Source organism: Salmo salar, chromosome ssa07 (genome assembly GCF_905237065.1).
Source record: "Salmo salar chromosome ssa07, Ssal_v3.1, whole genome shotgun sequence".
Classification (NCBI taxonomy): domain Eukaryota; kingdom Metazoa; phylum Chordata; class Actinopteri; order Salmoniformes; family Salmonidae; genus Salmo; species Salmo salar.
Genome location: NC_059448.1, coordinates 26328956 through 26350473, shown reverse-complemented (window position 1 = coordinate 26350473; position 21518 = coordinate 26328956). Strand labels below are relative to the sequence as shown.

The 21518-nt window shown below is 46.0% G+C and overlaps 1 protein-coding gene across 2 annotated transcripts in view; it reads left to right on the top strand.

The window, feature by feature from the left end:
- Positions 1-21518, top strand: part of LOC106608994 (phosphofurin acidic cluster sorting protein 1) — a 55567-nt gene that overhangs the window by 15086 nt on the left and 18963 nt on the right. For both annotated transcript variants that reach the window (XM_014207313.2, XM_014207312.2), the window contains exons 2-7: positions 16980-17066; positions 17758-17847; positions 18712-18837; positions 19567-19711; positions 20763-20854; positions 21270-21347. In XM_014207313.2, the coding sequence (XP_014062788.2) occupies positions 17010-17066; positions 17758-17847; positions 18712-18837; positions 19567-19711; positions 20763-20854; positions 21270-21347 (588 nt within the window). In that variant the 5' untranslated portion in view covers positions 16980-17009. The remainder of the gene's footprint in view (positions 1-16979; positions 17067-17757; positions 17848-18711; positions 18838-19566; positions 19712-20762; positions 20855-21269; positions 21348-21518) is intronic.

Below are 21518 nucleotides of genomic sequence, written 5' to 3'. Positions count from 1 at the left end.
GGGGAGAGAGAGAGCAGGGGGAGAGAAGCAGGGTGGAGAGATCCAGAGCAGGGGGAGAGATGGCGCAGAGAGCAAAAAGCAGGGGGAGAGATGGCGATAGCAGGGGGAGAGATGGCGCAGAGTGTGGAGAGAGCAGGGGAGGGGTGGAGAGAGCAGGGGAGGGGGGAGAGAGCAGGGGGAGAGAAGGTGGAGAGAGCAGAGCAGGGGGAGGGTGGAGAGAGCAGAGGGTGGAGAGATGGCGGCGAGAGCAGGGTGGAGAGAGGGCAGAGCGAGCAGGGTGGGGGAGGGCAGGGAGTGCAGGGGGAGAGGGCGGGAGAGCATGGGGGATAGGCGTGGGAAGGAGAGAGCGGGGGATAGAGCGTGGGAAGGAGAGAGCGGGGGGTAGAGCATGGGAAGGAGAGAGCGGGGGTAGAGCGTGGGAAGGAGAGAGCGGGGGGTAGAGCGTGGGAAGGAGAGAGCGGGGGTAGAGCGTGGGAAGGAGAGAGCGGGGGGTAGAGCGTGGGAAGGAGAGAGCGGGGGAGATGGGGAGGAGGGAGAGAGTGGGGAAAATGGGGGGATAGAGAGACATGGGGGGAGGAAGATGAGAGAACGAGAGAGGAGTGAGACAGCGGGGGAGAGAGAAGTTGAGAGGGGGGAGAGAGCATGGGAGAGGAGAGAGCAGGGGAGGGGAGAGAGCGAGTGGGGGAGGAGAGCATGGAGATGGGGGGGTAGAAGATGGGGGGTAGATGGGGAGGGAGAGTGTGGGAAGGAGAGAGCGGGGAAGATGGGGAGAGAGAGCGGTGGAGATGGGGGGGGGAGAGCGTGGGAAGGAGAGAGCGGGGGAGATGGGGAGGAGGGAGAGAGAGCGTGGGAGATGGGTGGGAGAGAGAGACCTGGGGGAGAAAGTTGGGGAGATGAGAGAGTGGGGAGAGGAGTGCGACAGCAGGGGAGAGAGAAGTTGAGAGGGGGAGAGAGCATGGGAGAGGAGAGAGGAGAGGAGAGAGGTGGAAGGAGGGAGGGAGGGAGAGAGAGCAGGCGAGAGGGAGGGAGGGAGGGAGGGAGGGAGAGAGAGCAGGGTAGAGGGAGGGAGGGAGGGAGGGAGAGAGAGCAGGGTAGAGGGAGGGAGAGAGAGAGAGAGAGCAGGGGAGAGGGAGCACGGGGCAGGGAAGGGGAGAGAGAGCAGGGGAGAGGCTGTGGAGGAGGATAGAGGGCCGGGGGGAGAGGGATAGAGGGCTGAGGAGAGGGATTAGGGGAGAGGCTCGGGGGAGAGAGCCAGAGATTAGGGGAAAGGCTGGGGGGAGAGAGGGAGAGAGCAGGGGAGAGGGAGGGATAGAGGGCAGGAGGGAGATGAGAGGTGGAGGAAGTTGGATAGAGTGAAGCAGAGGCTCTATCGGATGAGACAGATTGAGAGGGAGAGAATTAAGGAATGCGAGTGTGGAATGAAAAAGCCTTGAGATAAAAGGAGAGAGAGAGAGAAAGGGAAGATGAGAGAGTTGTCGTTTTCATTGGCAGGTGGAGGCAGTGGTCCCCGGCTCATGTTGCCGTGGGCGATAAGAATTAGGGAAATGGAGAAACATGAGCAGACAATGACACCCGACGAGACAATAGGATGAGACATGAAGCCAGCCACACACAAACACACACAGTATGGACACTGCTGCTGGGCCTCTAGCTGCTGGGCCTCTAGCTGCTGGGCCTCTAGCTGCTGGGCCTCTACACACAGACACACAAAATGGAGAAACGAAATGCCACAGAGGAAGAGAGACTGGCAGATCAGACGTCTTCATTTGGCGCCTAATCTCCCTTGGCGGACCGTGCTATAATGTCTCTTTTGTCACAGAATAGGACAGAATATAATAAAATATCCACGTCGAGATTACACCAAGCCCGTACACCAGCTGATTTAATGGGAGCAATAACCCATAAGGCACTTGTCGTGCATAGCGCCCCAAGCACTCTGTAAAAAAATATCATCAGAATAATGGTTCGAACGTCAGACAAGACGATTTAGGATGACACAGAGGAAGCTACTTTCCCCAGAATGACATTGGAGACTTTTCATCATATTATGACACAATATCACGATGGTTTTATTGAAGTGATGTCATTCTGCGTTTTGGCGATTACTCGACTTTTATTCGGGCTGTGGGTTAACCTTGTCAGGATCTGTGAACAGCGGTACGCTAGTACAGACAGAGGGGGGCAAACAGAAAGCCAGGCAGGCAGAACAGGAACAAGCACTCACTCGGCATTAAGTTTTCAGAAGCTTCGGGATCGTTTTAGGGGAACTGGGTGCGTTCGAGCAGATTTAAAAGGACCTCAAAATCAGTCACTGCTGGCAGGCTCAGTAGAGGCAGACAGGTCAACAGACAGAGAGACTGTAGACCGGCAGACGGACACTCAGATGAGCAGTATAATGAGTGGACTCAGCAGTGTCTCTGTTAAAACTAATGAGAATCAGCTCTGATCGGATCAATACTGACTGACTGTGTTATAAGCTGCTGTTCTCTCTCCATCTCTCACTCTTCATCTCGTTGTCTGTTTCCCATCTCTCTGTCTTTCTCCTCTGTGTCGGCCTCTCTCTCTCTCTCTCTCTCCATCTCTCTTTCTTTCCATATCTTTGTCTGTCTTTCTGTGGTTATCTTTCTCCCTGTATTTCTGTATCCCTCCCTCTCTCTCCTCCATCTCCCTCTCCATCTCGTTCTCCTTACTCTCTATCCTCTCTCTCTCTCTCTCTCTCTCTCTCTCTCTCTCTCTCTCCAATCTCTCTCTCTTTCTCTCCCATCTCGTTCTCCCCTCTCTCCGTTCTTTCCCACCTGTCTCTCTCTCCATCTACTTCTCCATCTCTCACTGGCAAACAGGGGCTAACAGCAGAGTCACAAGCCAGTCTGGGTGCAGCCAAGCGTACTTGCATACTGATCAGCACCCCTGTCATTATCTGCTTTGTGTGTGTAGGGTGTCTCTGTGTTCATTTATCGGCTTGCAGCGATCCATATGAAGCAGAGAGGAAGCAGACACTATCTTTCCATACAGTACCAGTCAAAGGTTTGGACACACCTACTCACTGCAGGGTTTTTCTTTATTTTTGACTATTTTCTACATTGTAGAATAATAGTGAAGACGTCACAACTGTGAAAGAACACACATGGAATCATGTAGTAACTAAAAAAGTGTTAAACAAATCAAAATATAATTTATATTTGAGATTCTTCCAAGTAATCACCCTTTGCCATGATGACAGCTTTGCACACTCTTGGCATTCTCTCAACCAGCAACATGAGCTAGTCACATGGAATGCATTTCAATTAACAGGTGTGCTTTGTTAACCTTATTTATGGTATTTCTTTCCTTATTGCGTTTGAGCCAATCAGTTGTGTTGTGACAAGGTAGGGGTGGTATACAGAAGATAGCCCTATTTGGTAAAATACCATATTCCATATCATTGCAAGAACAGCTCAAATAAGCAAAGAGAAAAGACAGTCCATCATTACTTTTAAGACATGGTCAGTCAAGTGCAGTTGCAAAAACCATCACGTGCTATGATGAAACTGGCTCTCATGAGGTCTGCCACAGGAAAGGAAGACCCAGAGTTACCTCTGCTGTGGAAGATAAGTAAGTTACCAGCCATCTGAAATTTCAGGCCAAATAAATGCTTCACAGAGTTCAAGTAACAGACACATCTCAACATCAACTGTTCAGAGGAGACTGCGCGAATCAGGCCTTCATTGTCGAATTGCTGCAAAGAAAACACTACTAAAGGACACCAATAAGAAGAAGAGACTTACATGGGCCAAGGAACATGAGCAATGGACATTAGACCTGTGGAAATCTGTCCTTTGGTCTTGAGTTTAAATTTGAGATTTTTGGTTCCAAATTCTGTGTCTTTGTGAGACGCAGAGTAGGTGAACGGATGATCTCCCCGCATGTGTGGTTCCCACCGTGAAGCATGGAGGAGGAAGTGTGTTGGTGGGGGCGTGCTTTGCTGGTGATACTGTATGTGAGTTATTTAGAATTCAAGGCACACTTAACCAGCATGGCTACCACAGCATTCTGCAGCGATACGCCATCCCATCTGGTTTGCGCTTAATGGGACTATCATTTGTTTATCAACAGGAAAATTACACAACACACCTCCAGGCTGTGTAAGCGCTATTTGATCAAGAAGGAGAGTGATGGAGTGCTGCATCAGATGACCTGACCTCCACAATCACTCAACCTCAACCCAATGAAATGGTTTGGGATGAGTTTTACCGCAGAGTGAAGGAAAAGCAGCCAACAAGTGCTCAGCATATGTGGGAAGTCCTTCAAGACTGTTGGAGAAGCATTCCAGGTGAAGCTGGTTGAGAGAATGCCAAGAGTGTGCAAAGCTGTCAAGGCAAAGGGTGGCTACTTACTTTGAAGAATATATAATTTAACACTTTGTTTGGTTACTACATGATTCCATATGTGTTATTTCATAGTTTTGATGTCTTCACTATTATTCTACAATGTAGAAAATAGTACAAATAAATTAAAACCCTTGAATGAGTAGTTGTCAACTTTCGACTGGTACTGTAAATCCTTCCATAGTTAGTCTGTTGCGTTTGACACTGCAGGTGTTAGACAAACATTGATAAGATCCCAGTCGCCAGGGCCTGCCCATCTCCCCAGCCCACCTGCTGCTAGGCTAACCACTAACGCTGCTAATGCTACATCAGCAACATTTACTATGAGACATTTTCTAATACATTTTAGAGCATGTGTGTGTTATTGGTCAGCTATGAAGTGTTATGAATGCTTATAGTAGTAGACTCTATGAATGCTCATAGGTGTGTTATGAATGCTTACGAGCTAGTGTTATAATGTACAGATAGATCCCCAGTCCCTCTGGAGTCTGGCTGTTTGTGTGTCTGACTGCTGCTGTGAGACGCATGCTAATCACTAAAACCCTGCCAGCAGGGCGCAACACACACACACACGCGCGCGCACACACACACACACACACACACACTCTCTAGAGCTGGATGATAAATTGCCTGAGTTGATACGATAAATAGAGCGATAAGTTTATAACTTTAATGTGCACCACAGTTACTCATTTTTTATTATCCTTTAAACTATTACTACTAGTGTGATGGTTGTTGCCATCATTCATCCCGTTAACAATCAACCATATTAGCAAACGTATTTCCTTTCAAACTTCACATTTCTCTACTATTGGCCACTTGTCGTAATGAACGATATCAGAAAACATCCTGTTATGGGTGATCAGTATGGTTGGTATCAACCATACACCACACACACACACACACACACACACACCTCTATCCTTGTTGGGACCTACAATTAATTTCCATTCAAAATCCTATTTACCATAACCCTAACTTCTAAACCTAACCAATTACCACCCTAATTGTCACCCTAAACCTAACCACTAAGCTTAAAATATCCTTTGTCCTCATGGGGATGTGGGAAAAGTCCCCACAAGGGAGAATTTTTCTTATTTTACTGTCCTTTAAAATCCATTTAGGGATTTTAGGTCCCCACAAGGATAGAAGAACCAACCCACACACACACAGTATGCACGTAACAAATACACACACACATAATCCCAATTCCAGTCAGACCCACACACACACACACACACACACTGCTTCTCTGTCCTAGTTACAACAGACAGTATGAAGCTCTATTACTAATCCCCGATACCTACTCGGTCGAAAATAACATAACCCATTGATGAGTGACTGTGCTGGCTTCCCTCAACCCAGGGTTTCTGTTAGGGAAATGTGGCACGGGACATTTGACCGGCAGCGCTTCAATTTACCGGACATTTGAGAAATTTACCGAGCCCAAATGCATTGGGCGTCCAACCACGGTACTCAGAATGACAGAACTCAGATTATTAGATTATGGTCATTCATCTTAACAGAACATGGAAGTCCAGGATGCAACGATGTGCGGTGTCCTAATTTTGATGCGCACTCTGAAGATGTTAGAGTAACTGTCCACATTTACTTTTCCACCTCCAAAAAAGATAAATAACAAACAGCAAAATCACTAGCCTATGTCAATCTACTATCCCACATAGTAGATCTATTCTATTGGTCAACATGTCGAGAAAGAAATGGCCTATTCCAAACAGATTCAGGACAGTTGTGGGATGATCGATCCCAAATTCATACAACCAGTAAACCTAAACTACATAAAAAAAATGTAAAAACGTTGACCCAATGAGTCTGATGCAACACTATAGAACGTTTTATCTTAAAATGTTGATAAACTATTATTTCTTCACATTATAAGCCCAACAATGCGCACAAAGGCAGTAGGTTATGCACAAAGTTCGTTCCACAATGCAACTAGTGGGAAAACACCATTGTCAAAAGCGCACCGCACATGCAAGCGACAGAGATGAAAATATCCGTTAGAATTTTTAAAGAGGAGAGGTCTAATATGCAACAATTACCATGGGTTGCTACTATGACAAGGATTGTGCCTTTGGCTACTGGACAATGAAATAAAGTTTATATAAAATAATTGCTTCCACGGATATGGTCGGATTTTGGCTAGGCTACTTTGAAGCAAGGTTCGACATGCCTCATAATGTGAAGTAAAACTTTCAGGTTTCAAACAATTAAGTATATGTTTTCAAAATGCATACTGCCTCCAGCGCATTGCAAAGTGAACAAGATGGCGCCGGAGAACAAGGTTGACGTTTTACGTATTCCTAATCAGTGTTTGTTTTTTGCATTGTTTGTAACTTATTTTTTTACTTTGTACATATTGTTGCTGCTACCGTCTCTTATAACCAAAAATTACTTCTGGGTATCAGAACTGCAATTACTCACCGGGGACTGGCAGAATCCTTTTTTACCTTTTAACGAGTCCGGAGAGCCCGACGTGAATGATATACTGCTTTCCTGGGAACAGGCCCAGATCCCCATCATTTGCGTAAAGAGAAGGTGGAGAAAAAGGGGCCAGAGGGCAAGCTGCCTTCTGAGAATTCGTAGGCGATCGAATAAACCCCCACTTCCTTCCATTCTGCTAGCAAACCTGCAATCTTTGGAAAATAAAATTGATGACCTACGCGGAAGATTAAACTACCAACGAGACATTCAAAACTGTGATATCTTATGCTTCACGGAGTCGTGGCTGAGCGACAACATTATCAACATACAGCTGGATGGCTATACGCTGTATCAAGAGGAGAGAACAGCAGCCTCTGGTAAGACAAGGGGAGACGGACTATGTCTTTTTGTAAATAACAGCTGGTGCACGATATCTAAGGAAGTCTTGAGGTTTTGTTCAACTGAGGTAGAGTATCTCATGATAAGCTGTAGATCACACTATCGACCTAGAGAGTTCATCTGTATTTTTCATAGCCGTCTACATACCACCACAGACTGATGCTGGCACTAAGACTGCGCCGAATGAGCTGTCTATGAACAGTCTATGACCAGGGTGGCTGTAGTCTTTGACCATTTTTAGGGCCTTCCTCTGACACAGCCTGTTATAGAGGTCCTGGATGGCAGGAAACTTGGCCTCAGTGATGTACTGGGCCGTTCGCACTACCCTCTGTAGTGCCTTGCGGTCGGAGGCCAAGCAGTTGCCATACCAGGCAGTGATGCAACCAGTCAGGATGCTCTCGATAGTGCAGCTGTAGAACCTTTTGAGGATCTGAGGACCCATGTCAAATCTTTTCAGTCTCCTGAGGGGGAATAGGTTTTGTCATGCCCTCTTCACGACTGTCATGGTGTGCTTGGACCATGTTCATTTGTTGGTGAAGTGGACACCAAGGAACTTGAAGCTCTCAACCTGCTCCACTGCAGCCCCGTCAATGAGAATGGGGGCGTGCTCTATCCTCTTTTTCCGGTAGTCCTTTGTCTTGATCACGTTGAGGGAGAGGTTGTCCTGGCACCACACGGTCAGGTCTCTGACCTCCTCCCTATAGGCTGTCTGGTCGTTGTCGGTAATCATGCCTACCACTATTGCGTCATCAGCAAACTTAATGATGGTGTTGGAGTCGTGCCTGGCCGTGCAGTCATGAGTGAACAGGGAGTACAGGAGGGGACTGAGCACGCACCCCTGAAGGACCCCTGTGTTGAGGATCAGTGTGGGGGATGTGTTGTTACCTACCCTTACCACCTGGAGGCGGCCTGTCAGGAAGTCCAGGATCCAGTTGCGGAGGGAGGTGTTACACCCTACTACTCTGTTATCATCTATGCATAGTCACTTTAAAACCTGTTAGGGCTAGGGGGCAGTATTGACACGGCCGGATAAAAAACGTACCCGATTTAATCTGGTTACTACTCCTGCCCAGTAACTAGAATATGCATATACTTATTGGCTTTGGATAGAAAACACCCTAAAGTTTCTAAAACTGTTTGAATGGTGTCTGTGAGTATAACAGAACTCATATGGCAGGCCAAAACCTGAGAAGATTCCATGCAGGAAGTGGCCTGTCTGACAAGTTGTTGTTTATCTTGGCTCTTTTTATTGAAGTCTGAGGATCTTTGCTATAACGTGACACTTCCTACGGCTCCCATGGGCTCTCAGAGCCCGGGAAAAAGCTGAACGATATCGAGGCAGCCTCTGGCTGAAACACATTATCGCTTTTGGCAAGTGGCCGATCAGAGTACTATGGGCTTAGGCGCGTGCCCGAGTCGACCCCATGCTTTATTTTCTTTCGTCTGTTTACCTAAACGCACATTCCCGGTCGGAATATTATCGGAAAATGGCATAAAAATTGATTTTAAACAGCGGTTGACATGCTTCGAAGTACGGTAATGGAATATTTAGAATTTTTTTGTCATGAATTGCGCCATGCTCGTCACACTTATTTACCCTTTCGGATAGTGTCTTGAACGCACGAACAAAACACCGCTATTTGGATATAACAATGGATTATTTGGGACCAAACCAACATTTGTTATTGAAGTAGAAGTCCTGGGAGTGCATTCTGACGAAGACAGCAAAGGTAATAACATTTTTCTTATAGTAAATCTGACTTTGGTGAGTGCTAAACTTGCTGGCTGTCTAAATAGCTAGCCCTGTGATGCCGGGCTATCTACTGAGAATATTACAAAATGTGCTTTCACCGAAAAGGACATATCGAGTTCATAGAGGAGTTCTGTATCTATAATTCTTAAAATAATTGTTATGCTTTTTGTGAACGTTTATCGTGAGTAATTTAGTAAATTCACCGGCAGTGTTCGGTGGGAATGCTAGTCACATGCTAGTCACATGCTAATGTAAAAAGCTGGTTTTTGATATAAATATGAACTTGATTGAACAAAACATGCATGTATTGTATAACATAATGTCCTAGGGTTGTCATCTGATGAAGATCATCAAAGGTTAGTGCTGCATTTAGCTGTGGTTTGGGTTTATGTGACATTATATGCTAGCTTGAAAAATGGGTGTCTGATTATTTCTGGCTGGGTACTCTGCTGACATAATCTAATGTTTTGCTTTCGTTGTAAAGCCTTTTTGAAATCGGACAGTGTGGTTAGATTAACGAGAGTCTTGTCTTTAAAATGGTGTAAAATAGTCATATGTTTGAAAAATTGAAGTTTTTGCATTTTTTAGGTATTTGAATAACGCGCCACGGGATTACACTGGCTGTTGAATAGAGGTTAATAACTCAACCTATGTGTGCATATTACCTCGACTAACCGGTGCCCACGCACATTGACTCTGTACCGGTACCCCCTGTATATAGTCTCGCTATTGTTATCTTACTGCTGCTCTTTAATTACTTGTTACTTTTAATTCTTATAGTTATATGTATTTTTTTAATATATATATTTTTTAACTCCAATGTTGGTTAGGGGCTCGTAAGTAAGCATTTCACTAAGGTTTACACCTGTTGTGTTCGGCGCATGTGACGAATAAAATTTGATTTCTGTTGCCTATGGATTTGCTGTTTGAGATGCTGTAGCAGCAGCTCACGCGCTGTCTGACAGATTTTACACTCAATGGCTCTGTATCTGTATGCTGTACGCATGATAAATAAGATGCATAACGAATGTACTGTCCACACTCGCAAAATTAAAAAGCATTATTCCGCAATGGGATTTATTGTTCTTCTCCTGGACAATTGGCCGGTGCCAATTTTATTTATCGGCTTTAAAAAATAAATGGGCCAAAAGCCGTCTATTCCCGGCCAACGGAAACCCCATCTCAACCATAACATAACCAATGATGACAGTTTCTCTCTGTTCGACTGTACATCTAGCGAAGATGGCCCCTGTTTCTGTTTGTCCACAACACGACCAACCGGGTCGAAACGGAATTGCAACACAAACAGTGACGACGTCTTTGTCTCAACTGAGCTCATCTGCTTTTCATTTGACGAATCCCAGAATACATGATAATTCAGTTGGGAATGTACTGTACTTGTACTAAATATGTAATCTGTTGTGTCCTTACAGGAAAACACTACATTGTGGTTATGCCGAGGTTTGTACAGTTGTCTTAACAACAACAACAACATAGACATTCATCTCCAGAGTGTGTCTCCCTTGATAGTCATTGGTCACTCTACACTCCAACAGTTCTATTTTAACACTGTCAGTTTCCCTTTGAAATGGCTCAGAACCAGGGCTATATAAATACTTTGTTTTAATGTCCTCCACCCTCCTTCCGCTCTCCCCCTCCTTCTCCTCCCTCCCTCTCCCTCCTCCTTTCTCTTATCTCCCTCCTTCCCTCCCCCATGCCGATTTGAAGGAGCCTTTCTGTAAGATGTGTGGATGTGTGTGAAGGATTGAAGGCTGGTGGGGAGAATCGATAGCTTAAATCCTCACATGGTGCCCTTTTGATATTTGAACCCCCCCCCCCCAAGAGGCTTTTGGGTAAGCTCTACCCCTTTGGGGGGCCACACCAAAGGAACCAGGCATCGGTACACCAGCACACGACCACGAGTGAGAGGTCAGAGATTGGTGCGTCTGAGGTAGAGGTTGACCGATTTTATGACTTTTCACCGCCGATACCGATTATTGGAGGATTAAAAAAAAAAAGCCGATACCGATTAATCGGACAATTAAAAAAATATATATATATATGATAATTACAACAATACTGAATGAACACTTTTATTTTACCTTAATATAATCCATAAATAAAATCAATTTAGTCTCAATTAAATAATGAGACATGTTCAATTTGGTTTAAATAATGCAAAAACAGTGTTGGAGAAGAAAGTAAAAGTACAATATGTGCCATGTAAAAAAGCTAACGTTTAAGTTCCTTGCTCAGAACATGAGAACATATGAAAGCTGGTGATTCCTTTTAAAACATCTTCAATATTCCCAGTTAAGAAGTTTTAGGTTGTAGTTATTATAGGACTATTTCTCACTATCATTTGTATTTCATATACCTTTGACTATTGGATGTTGTTATAGGCACTATAGTATTGCCAGCCTAATCTCGGGAATCGATAGGCTTGAAGTCATAAGCAGCGCTGTTCTTCAAGCATTGCGAAGAGCTGCTGGCAAACGCAGGAAAGTGCTGTTTGAATGAATGCTTACGAGCCTGCTGCTGCCTACCACCGCTCAGACTGCTCTATCAAATCATAGACTTAATTATAATATAATAAACACACAGAAATACGAGCCTTAGGTCATTAATATGTATTGATTTTAAGAAAGGCATTGATGTTTATGGTTGGGTACGTTGGTGCAACGATTGTGCTTTTTCACGAATGTGCTTTTGTTAAATCATCACCCGTTTGGCGAAGTAGGCTGTGATTCGATGATAAATTAACAGGCACCGCATTGATTATATGCAACGCAGGACAAGCTAGTTAAACTAGTAATATCATCAACCATGTGTAGTTAACTAGTGATTATGTTAAGATTGATTGTTTTTTATAAGATAAGTTTAATGCTAGCTAGCAACTTACCTTGGCTCCGTGCTGCACTCGCGTAACAGTTGGTCAGCCTTCCACGCAGTCTCCTCGTGGATTGCAATGTAATCGGCCTTAATCGGCGTCCAAAAATGCTGATAACAGATTGTTATGAAAACTTGAAATCGGCCCTAATTAATCGGCCATGCTGATTTATCGGTCGACCTCTAGTCTGAGGGTAGTAGTTGAGTTTGAAGCCTGAGTGTAACAATACATCCATACTGTATAAAGGGAATAGGTTACCATTTTGGATTGAGAGTATTAAGTGACTCTGGACAGGTGACAAATAACTAGACACTGTGTAGAAGGCTGGCTTGCCGCCATACATACAGACAGACCGACAGACACGCAGTGATGTTTGTTATGAATCCGCTGGTTGGAAGCTGTGTGTGTGTGTGTGTGTGTGTGTGTGTGTGTGTGTGTGTGTGTGTGTGCGCAGTTGAGTAGTCTTTTCTGTCCTTGGTATAGAATAGCTGTGTGTGAGAGTGCCTGGTAGTAATGAGGTGTGTGTGTGTGAGAGAGAGAGAGAGAAGCTGGGGAAGAGAGGGAATGTCAAAGCAGAGCTGGAAGGGAGAGGGAATGTGTTAAGGGGGGGGGGGACTCTTAACTCTTACTGACAATGACTCTCCCTGCCTTACTACTGATCACCGAACCACTACCTAGGAGAAACGGGGAGGGAGAGGGGAGGTTTCCTGAAGGTCAAATTGAGAAACTGCCCAAGAGGGAAGTTGAAAGGTGGGGAGGTGCGTATCATGTGTCTTGGACGCGCTTGCTTGTATGACACAGCAAGGTTACAAGTCCCATGATGGTCTCTGTTACCAAGGGAACCATATTGCAACTGCTTCTTAAAGCTGCAGTCAGGTATTTAAATCCCCTCCAACAGCCTGGTGGGTAATATCACAGTTTCAGCCCATATTCATTCCTTTCTCTACTAGAAGCCATGGCGGGGAATGTATGCAAAGGCTTTGTATCGTAGTTTGGCAAGCCCCGTTTCACTGCTGGCACTAGATCATATTGACACGCGCTTCAAACGTCAAAATAGGTGATTTATGTTGTTGCAGACAGATGCCGAAGACTTAAGAATAAATGTCAGTGAGAGGAGAGATTGGATTAGCATGCATTTAGCTGTTGGGAGATTTGGAACAGTAGGATCTACTATAGTATGTGTCATCATTTTAATATGGTATTTGTAAAGGTGCCATGGTATTTTTCTGTGGTATTTCAACAGGCAGGGGGCTAAATGTTTGCCGTGTGACTAACACACTGTCACGCCCTGACCTTAGAGAGCCGTGTTATTTCTCTATTTGGTTAGGTCAGGGTGTGAGGTGGGCATTCTATGTCATGTATTTCTTTGTTTTGGCCGAGTATGGTTCCTAATCAGAGGCAGCTGTCTATCGTTGTCTCTGATTGGGAATCATACTTAGGCAGCCTTTTCCCCACCTGTGTTTGTGGGTAGTTTTCTGTTTGGTATTTTGTACCTGACGGAACTGTTGGCTTTTTGTTTTGTTATTTTTGTTCATGTGTTTTCTTTGTTTAGTAAATCATGAGCACTTACCACGCTGCGCTTTGGTCCACTTCTTCCGACGAATGCCGTTACACACACTCACACAGATTGGTACCATTTTATGACAGACACGGATTCTCTGTGTTTTACAAGTCTGTCTGACCCTTGTGTAGAGAGAGTGAGAGAGAGCATGAAAAAGAGAGAGGAAGGTAGAGAGACAGCGAGAAATGGGGGAGAGACAGACCATTGTAAATATAACCCTAATGTTTATTTATTTTCCCTTTTGTACTTTAACGATTTGCCCACAGTTACAACACTGTATATAGACATAATATGACATTTGGAATGTCCTTATTCTTTTGGAACTTCTGTGCGTGTAATGTTTACTGTTAATTTTTATTGTTTATTTCACTTTTTGTTTATTATCTACTTCATTTGAGAGAGAGAGAGAGAGAGAGAGAGAGAGAGAGAGAGAGAGAGAGAGAGAGAGAGAGAGAGAGAGAGAGAGAGAGAGAGAGAGAGAGAGAGAGAGAGAGAGAGAGAGAGAGAGAGAGAGAGAGAGAGAGAGAGAGAGAGAGAGAGAGAGAGAGAGAGAGAGAGAGAGAGAGAGAGAGAGAGAGAGAGAGAGAGAGAGAGAGAGAGAGAGAGAGAGAGAGAGAGAGAGATTTTAAGCTGGGGTTTATGATAGCAGTGAGTAATGTCTCTGTAAGGTAGAGGCCTCCATAAAGAGACAGGTAGACATTATCTCAGCCTAGCAGGAGGGAGATGTGGTAGTAAAGTAACTCCGAGTAGGAGTGCTGATCTAGGATCAGTTTAGCCTTTTTTTGAATAAGATTATACGGACAGAGAGGACCTGATCCGAGATCAGCATTCCTACTGTACTCAGAGACACTTTGCGAATACGATCAGGCACTGGACAGTCAGGCAGACTTGCTCTCCATTCAAGAAACTTTATTATGAATTTGGCTTACGAATGTTTATTTGTTTCGGACGGTCTCTTCTAAAATTGTAGGTGTTGGAGGTACTTTATATTCATAATTAATGGAAATGTTTCATGATACTCCTAAAGTGATTATGAATATTCACAGTATGTAACACATTCCTGTCTGGAAATATTAACAGGTAGGATCATGTCCTTGACGACCTACCTTGTCATCCTTAATCCATCATCACGTTTCTTTTAATAAAAGTGAAATAAATACTTTAACACACGGATCATCAACTTTCAGCACAATGAACGTCTGGTGTTAAGGTCTGGATCATGTTTTTTACTCAGACATATCTCTCTTCTGGAATTTCCGTGGTAAACCCTAACCTCCTGTCCATATCAGCATTACTACCTCACTAATGGAAGGCCCCAGCCCTTCTGTAACCAGTTCCCAAATCCACCCAAGACCGTTTATGACCAGTCTCATATACCGGGGTATTTCGAAATACCAACGGTATGATTTTCAATACGCCACTGCTTATCACTATACAGTAAGTTAAGTATAACTATAAGAAATCTAAGATGTGTAATTCTATCCAGCTCAGGGCTCCAGCTATACATTTGGTTTGTTAACTTGTTAGCTAAGTGGCGAGATGTCAAGATCAAGCTTCTTGGTTACTGCAGAGATATTCACTCCCCTTCTGGATCAAGATCCCTTTTGCTTAAATAGTTTTGTGTGTAAAAAAATAAATAGTGCCCCCTGTGTGCACTTCCGGTAATACCGTATATCCCAGTATGGTACAGAAACGGTATGAAAATCTCGATACCGCCCTACCCCTTACCTCCAAGGGGCCAGTTTTACCCCTTACCTCCAAGGGGCTAGTTTTACCCTTTACCCCCCAAGGGTCTAGTTTTACCCCTTACCTCCAAGGGGCTAGTTTTACCCCTTACCCCCCCAAGGGGCTAGTTTTACCCCTTACCCCCCCAAGGGGCTAGTTTTACCCCTTACCCCCCCAAGGGGCTAGTTTTACCCCTTACCCCCCCAAGGGGCTAGTTTTACCCCTTACCCCCCCAAGGTGCTAGTTTTCCCCCTTACCCCCCAAGGGGCTAGTTTTCCCCCTTACCCCCCAAGGGGCTAGTTTTACCCCTTACCCCCAAGGGGCTAGTTTTACCCCTTACCCCCAAGGGGCTAGTTTTACCCCTTACCCCCCAAGGGGCTAGTTTTACCCCTTACCCCCCAAGGGGCTAGTTTTACCCCTTACCCCCCAAGGGGCTAGTTTTACCCCTTACCCCCCAAGGGGCTAGTTTTACCCCTTACCCCCCAAGGGGCTAGTTTTACCCCTTACCCCCCCGAGGTGCTAGTTTTACCAGATCTGAATGGTTTGGATGTTTTCCACCTAACCTATCAGAGGGCAAGTTGTAGTCTCGAAAAGCCGACCCTAGGCATCAGTGACTAGGGCCTGGTTTCAATGATGGACTCTTTTGGCATAGAGGAACTACGTCCCTGCCTAAGTCACTACTTTATCAGCTTGAATAAAATACAATATGGTAGCTAGAGGTTATATGCAGGTCAGAGGTTATTTTTAATGAGTGCATTTCACAAGTGGCTTAAAAAATATATATATATATATATATATATATATATATATATATATATATACCTTTATTTAACTAGTCAGTTAAGAATAAATTCTTATTTACAATGACGGCCCAGGGGCTGAACGACAGGTTTTTACCTTGTCAGCTCGGGGATTCGATCCTGGCCCAACGCTCTAACCACTAGGCTACCCACCACCCCAGGTTGTGTTAACTACCTTCACTAAAACCACTGCAAAGTTTTTGCCTGCAAACTTTGGCTTTGAACCGGGCCGTTGTAGCAAGTCTGCTTGGTGATTTATATATATATATATATATATATATATATTTTTTTTTTTTTTGAGAATTGTCTGAAGAGGACCCACCCCAGAACAGTTTTTTTCCCCCCCGTTATCAAACTTGCCAAAAGAGTCCATCATTGAAACCTAGTCCCTGTCGCCTAGGGTCTGGGTTTACAAGACTAGGCAAGTTGAAGCTAGTATTACCACATTATCCAATCCTGATTTATATCTGGCTTAATGTGACTAGAGGTTACGGGTTAGGGCCTGAGGGTTGGTTTGAAATGGAGCCGATGTTGGTGTCTGTCCTGTCCACTAACTAGTTCTTTACGGCAGTCATTACCCTGCTATGTCCAGACCACATTAGCAGAGCAGCGATTAGCCCTGCTTGTCTGTCTCGATCTCTCTATCTCTCGATCATCTCTCTTTTCCTCCCCCCTGCCCCACTCCCATCCCCTCTCCCTCCCTACATCTCTCTGCCCAGGCCTATTTTAGTTTAAGTTGTGTGAGGCCCCAGACGTGAATAATTCAACACACTGACCTTCTGGTTGGACTGTTCTGTTGGTGGGTGGGGTTGGGGTGGGGGAGGGTCGAGGGGTGGGTGAGGTCTCGTCTCCATTTTCAGTCTTTAACGTAATACTTTGGAAGCAGCCACAATGTGTCATTACCATAACGCTTAGTCAAACGTTGAGGTTGTGGAATGTGGTTTTCTGTACGGTACCTTCCTTGTAGTGACCGTGTGTTCTCGAATAACCTACATTGACTGCGGTGCATTTTGCTCTGTCTCGCTCTCCTGTCTTCTTCCAGGCTGTTCAACCTGACCCTGAAAAGCTGATCATGTTGAAGGAGCTGGACAAAGACCTGACGTCTGTGGTCATCGCTGTCAAACTACAGGTATGACCTGACCCGAGATCACTGTAATACTGTTTCATTGAATTCTACCCCCCCCACACACTTCTTCTCTTCTATTCAATGCCCAGCATTCCTCAATTCCATCTCTCCCTCCTCTACTCTCCATCACTAGTCTCTTGTTCTTTTCTTCTTATACTCTGTCCTCCCCTCTCACTCCCCTGTTCTCCCTTTTTCCATCCTTTCCCCCTCTCATCCATCCATCCACCCCGTCTGTCTCTGTTGATTAAAGGCTGATTGTTTGGACTCTGTGGTACGTCAATGATCATCTTTAACCAGATTTATCCTCCCTCCATCCCTCCTCAACCTCTTTTTTCTCCCCGCTATTCATGATCTACTCTCCCTCCCTCCCTCCCTGTCTCCCTCCCTGTCTCCCTCCCTCTGTCTCCCTCCCTCTGTCTCCCTCCCTCCCTGTCTCCCTCCCTGTCTCCCTCCCTGTCTCCCTCCCTCCCTGTCTCCCTCCTCCCTCCCTCCCTCTCTCTCTCTCTCTCTCTCTCTCTCTCTCTCTCTCTCTCTCTCTCTCTCTCTCTCTCTCTCTCTCTGTCTCTCTCTCTCTCTCTCTGCTCTGTCTCTCTCTCTCTCTCTCTCTGTCTCTCTCTCTCTCTCTCCATGTCTCTCTCTCTCTCTCTTCCTGTGTCTCTCTCTCTCTCTCCCTCCCTCCCTGTCTCTCTCTCAGGGTTCTAAGCGTATCCTGAGGTCCAATGAGATCTTGTTGTCTTCAGCGGGACTGACAGAGACAGACCTTCAGCTCACCTTCTCTCTACAGGTACAATACTACTAGTACTGCTATTACAGATACAGTAGGGCTGGCCTTGCACACTACTACTGTTACACATACTGTTCAATAGGGCTGGTCTAGCAACTGAGGCTATTTACATAGGAATGGGGTCACCACTCACATCTACAGCCAGCACTTTTTTTCCCTGACCAGGTGAAATGTTCAAGTGTCCTGGCCCTATTCAGTGTTACTGGGAGGTTGTACATATGGAGTGTGCGAGTCTTTTTATTTTTTTAATTTTTTTTCTAGCTTCCAGTTTATTCTCCGTTAGTCAGCGCCTCTACGTTAAATCGTTTTCTCTGGACGTGTGCCGCCTCATGTTTTTTTTTTTTTTTACTGTACGTTAACTTTTCCTCAGCTCTTCGCGGAGTTCATTTTTCCCCCCTAGGTATTATATTATTATCTGTCCCGGAGACATCCAACTGTCCCGTTTATCTGGTTTTAATGGCCGTTCTAGAATGCCCTTCTAGCCAATCAGAAACGAGTAGTCAGCAATTCTGTGGTATTAGTAACACAAACACACAAAACAGTCACATTTATCGAAATCAGTTGTTTCTGGTCATGGGGTAACGGGGTTATTACAGACTGCAGAACTGGGGTGATTTCATATCTTCAAGTTGGCTCAACTATGTTTGAACTTTCCGTTGACAGTTGCTGCGCAGTGCTCCTTCACTGTGGCTTAGTCTGATTTTTTTGGGGGGGGGTTATGAGACGTGACCTGTCACCATCCTGTCACAGACCGGTCGCAGAACAGGAATATTACGCAACACTCCGATTTTTATATCTGTGTGATTATACAGTCTGACGACCAGATGGTCATGGTTCTCTCTGTGTTTGCGTGTGCCCTCACAGTACCCCCACTTCCTGAAGAGAGACGCCAACAAGCTTCAGATCATGCTGCAGCGTCGCAAACGCTATAAGAACCGAACCATCCTGGGCTACAAGACACTGGCGCTGGGTCACATCAACATGGCCGAGGTACGGCGCTAACCTCCGTTAAAAAATAAATAAAAATATACTTTTATTCAACCTTAACCTCCTATTCAACATTTTTTTTATTCGATTCCTATTTAATCTCGAATCATCCTTGGTTTAACCTATATTTGATCGATTTTTAACCACGCGTTTTACAAGTCGTACGGAAAGGAAATAGGCTCCTGCCCTTGAGGGCCATTCTGGCTCAGACAAGGCTACTTACTTCACGTAGATCTATCTTCACAGTAGCTAACAGTTGGTATTTAAAGTCTATTTTGCCTTTAGCTAACCTCTATTCAACCTTCATTCAACCAGCGACACCTTTTATCAAGCCTTTAGTAAACCTCAGTGTAACCGCAACACTCTGTCACGACACTCCATGTCATTCTGACACGCTCTACCCAAAGCTCTGGCAGTGTTTTTCAAGTTGAATAAAAGAACTGCGCTGTAGCTGCTGCATGTGTGTGTGTGACTGCTGCCTGTGTAATAGGATGTGCAGACTTCATTAACACAGCCAGGGTGTGACCAGACTGCAGAGAGAAGGGGGGGGGAGAGCTGATGCTGTTCTGAACACCAGCCTTTGTACAGAATATGTGGTAATCCCTTTCTGTTTCCCTTGTTTTCTATTTTCTCTGTCTCTCTCTCTCTCTCTGTGTGTGCTCTCCTATCCCTTTGTCTTCACTCTCATCTTTCCCCCTGGTTCCACCCCCCCCTCCCATATCCCATGTCCAGGTGATGCAGCATCCCAGTGAGGGGGCCCAGGTGTTGGGGCTCCACAGCCAGTTGAAGGATGCCTCGGTGCCCGTGGCAGAGGTCAGGGTCTACTCCCTCTCCAGCCAGCCCATCGACCACGAGGGACCCAAGGCCAAGATGTCTGGTAAGGGATCTATGAGTCCCTGTGTTTTGCTCTCTCTCTCTCTGCTCCCTCTCCCTCTCTCTCTTTATCTGCTCCCTCTCTCTCTTTATCTGCTCCCTCTCTCTTTATCTGCTCCCTCTCTCTTTATCTGCTCTATCTCTCTCTCTTTATCTGCTCCATCTCTCTCTCTGCTCCATCTCCCTCTCTCTCTGCTCCATCTCCCTCTCTCTCTGCTCCATCTCCCTCTCTCTCTGCTCCCTCTCTCTCTGCTCCCTCTCCCTCTCTCTCTGCTCCCTCTCCCTCTCTCTCTGCTCCATCGCTCTCTCTCGCTCTCTCTCTGCTCCATCGCTCTCTCTCGCTCTCTCTGCTCCATTGCTCTCTCTCTGCTCCATCGCTCTCTCTCGCTCTCTCTCGCTCTCTCTCGCTCTCTCTCGCTCTCTCTCTCTGCTCTATCGCTCTCTCTCGCTCTCTCTCTGCTCCATCGCTCTCTCTCGCTCTCTCTCTGCTCCATCGCTCTCTCTCGCTCTCTCTCTGCTCCATCGCTTCTCTCGCTCTCTCTCTGCTCCATCGCTTTCTCTCGCTCTCTCTCTGCTCCATCGCTTCTCTCGCCTTCTCTGCTCCATCGCTCTCTCTCGCTCTCTCTCTGCTCCATCGCTTCTCTCGCTTTCTCTCTGCTCCATCGCTCTCTCTCGCTCTCTCTCTGCTCCATCGCTCTCTCTCGCTCTCTCTCTGCTCCATCGCTCTCTCTCGCTCTCTCTCTGCTCCATCGCTCTCTCTCGCTCTCTCTCTGCTCCATCGCTCTCTCTCGCTCTCTCTCTGCTCCATCGCTCTCTCTCGCTCTCTCTCTGCTCCATCGCTCTCTCTCGCTCCTCTCTGCTCTATTGCTCTCTCTCTCTGCTCCATCGTTCTCTCTCTCTCTGCTCCATCACTCTCTCTCTGCTCCATCTCTCTACTCCCTCATAGACTTTTCCTTTCCTCCCTTCCTAACCATTAATGCTTTCTCTCTCCCTCTCCTTCCCTCTCTCCTTCCCTCTCTATCACCTCTCTCTCTCTCCTTCCCGTCTCTCTCCAGATCGTTCTCCAGACATTGATAACTATTCTGAGGAAGAGGAGGAGAGCTACTCTTCAGAACAGGAGGGCAGTGACGACCCGATCCACGGCCAGGTGTGTGTGCGCACGCGCGTCTTTTGTCCTGCCTTGTTTGTGAAGCAGAGATACCTGGAGCCCAGGGGATGTGAAGGGAAGAGACGAGAGGGAGAAGGGAGGGAGGTGATAGAAGGAGAGGAGAGAAAGCGGCAAACAGACAGAATGAAAAGATAAGGAGAGGGGGGACATGGCTCAGGGAGGACAGATGAATAGAGTGAATGGGGGTACGGAAGGGGCGAGGAGTGAAGGAGAGGACTAGTGAAAGGATGGAGGGAAGGAGGTCACGGTTGGTAGGGTATAAATAACCTGCTGGGAGTGTGTGTCTCATGCTCTGAATAACTCTCCAATTCTCCCCCTCCCTCCCCCCCTCTCTCTGTGTCCTCCCTCGTTCTCCACTTCTCTCTCTCTCTCTCTCTCTCTTTCTCTCTGTCAGTATCTGTATGACGAAGAGGATGAGGTGAGGAAGAAGAAGCCCAGACGGAAGCTCACCTCCAACGCTTCCATCACTAGAGTGAGACACCCTGCTGTCCCTCCCTCCCATCCCTCTCTCCCTCTTTCACTCCGTTCTCCTGCTCTCAAATTTCATCTCTGCACCTCCCTCTATTGTTCTCCCTCCTTTGTCCTTAATTCTGCAATCACTCTGTTCCTTCCTTTCTTCTTCAATGTGTGCAATTACATTTCC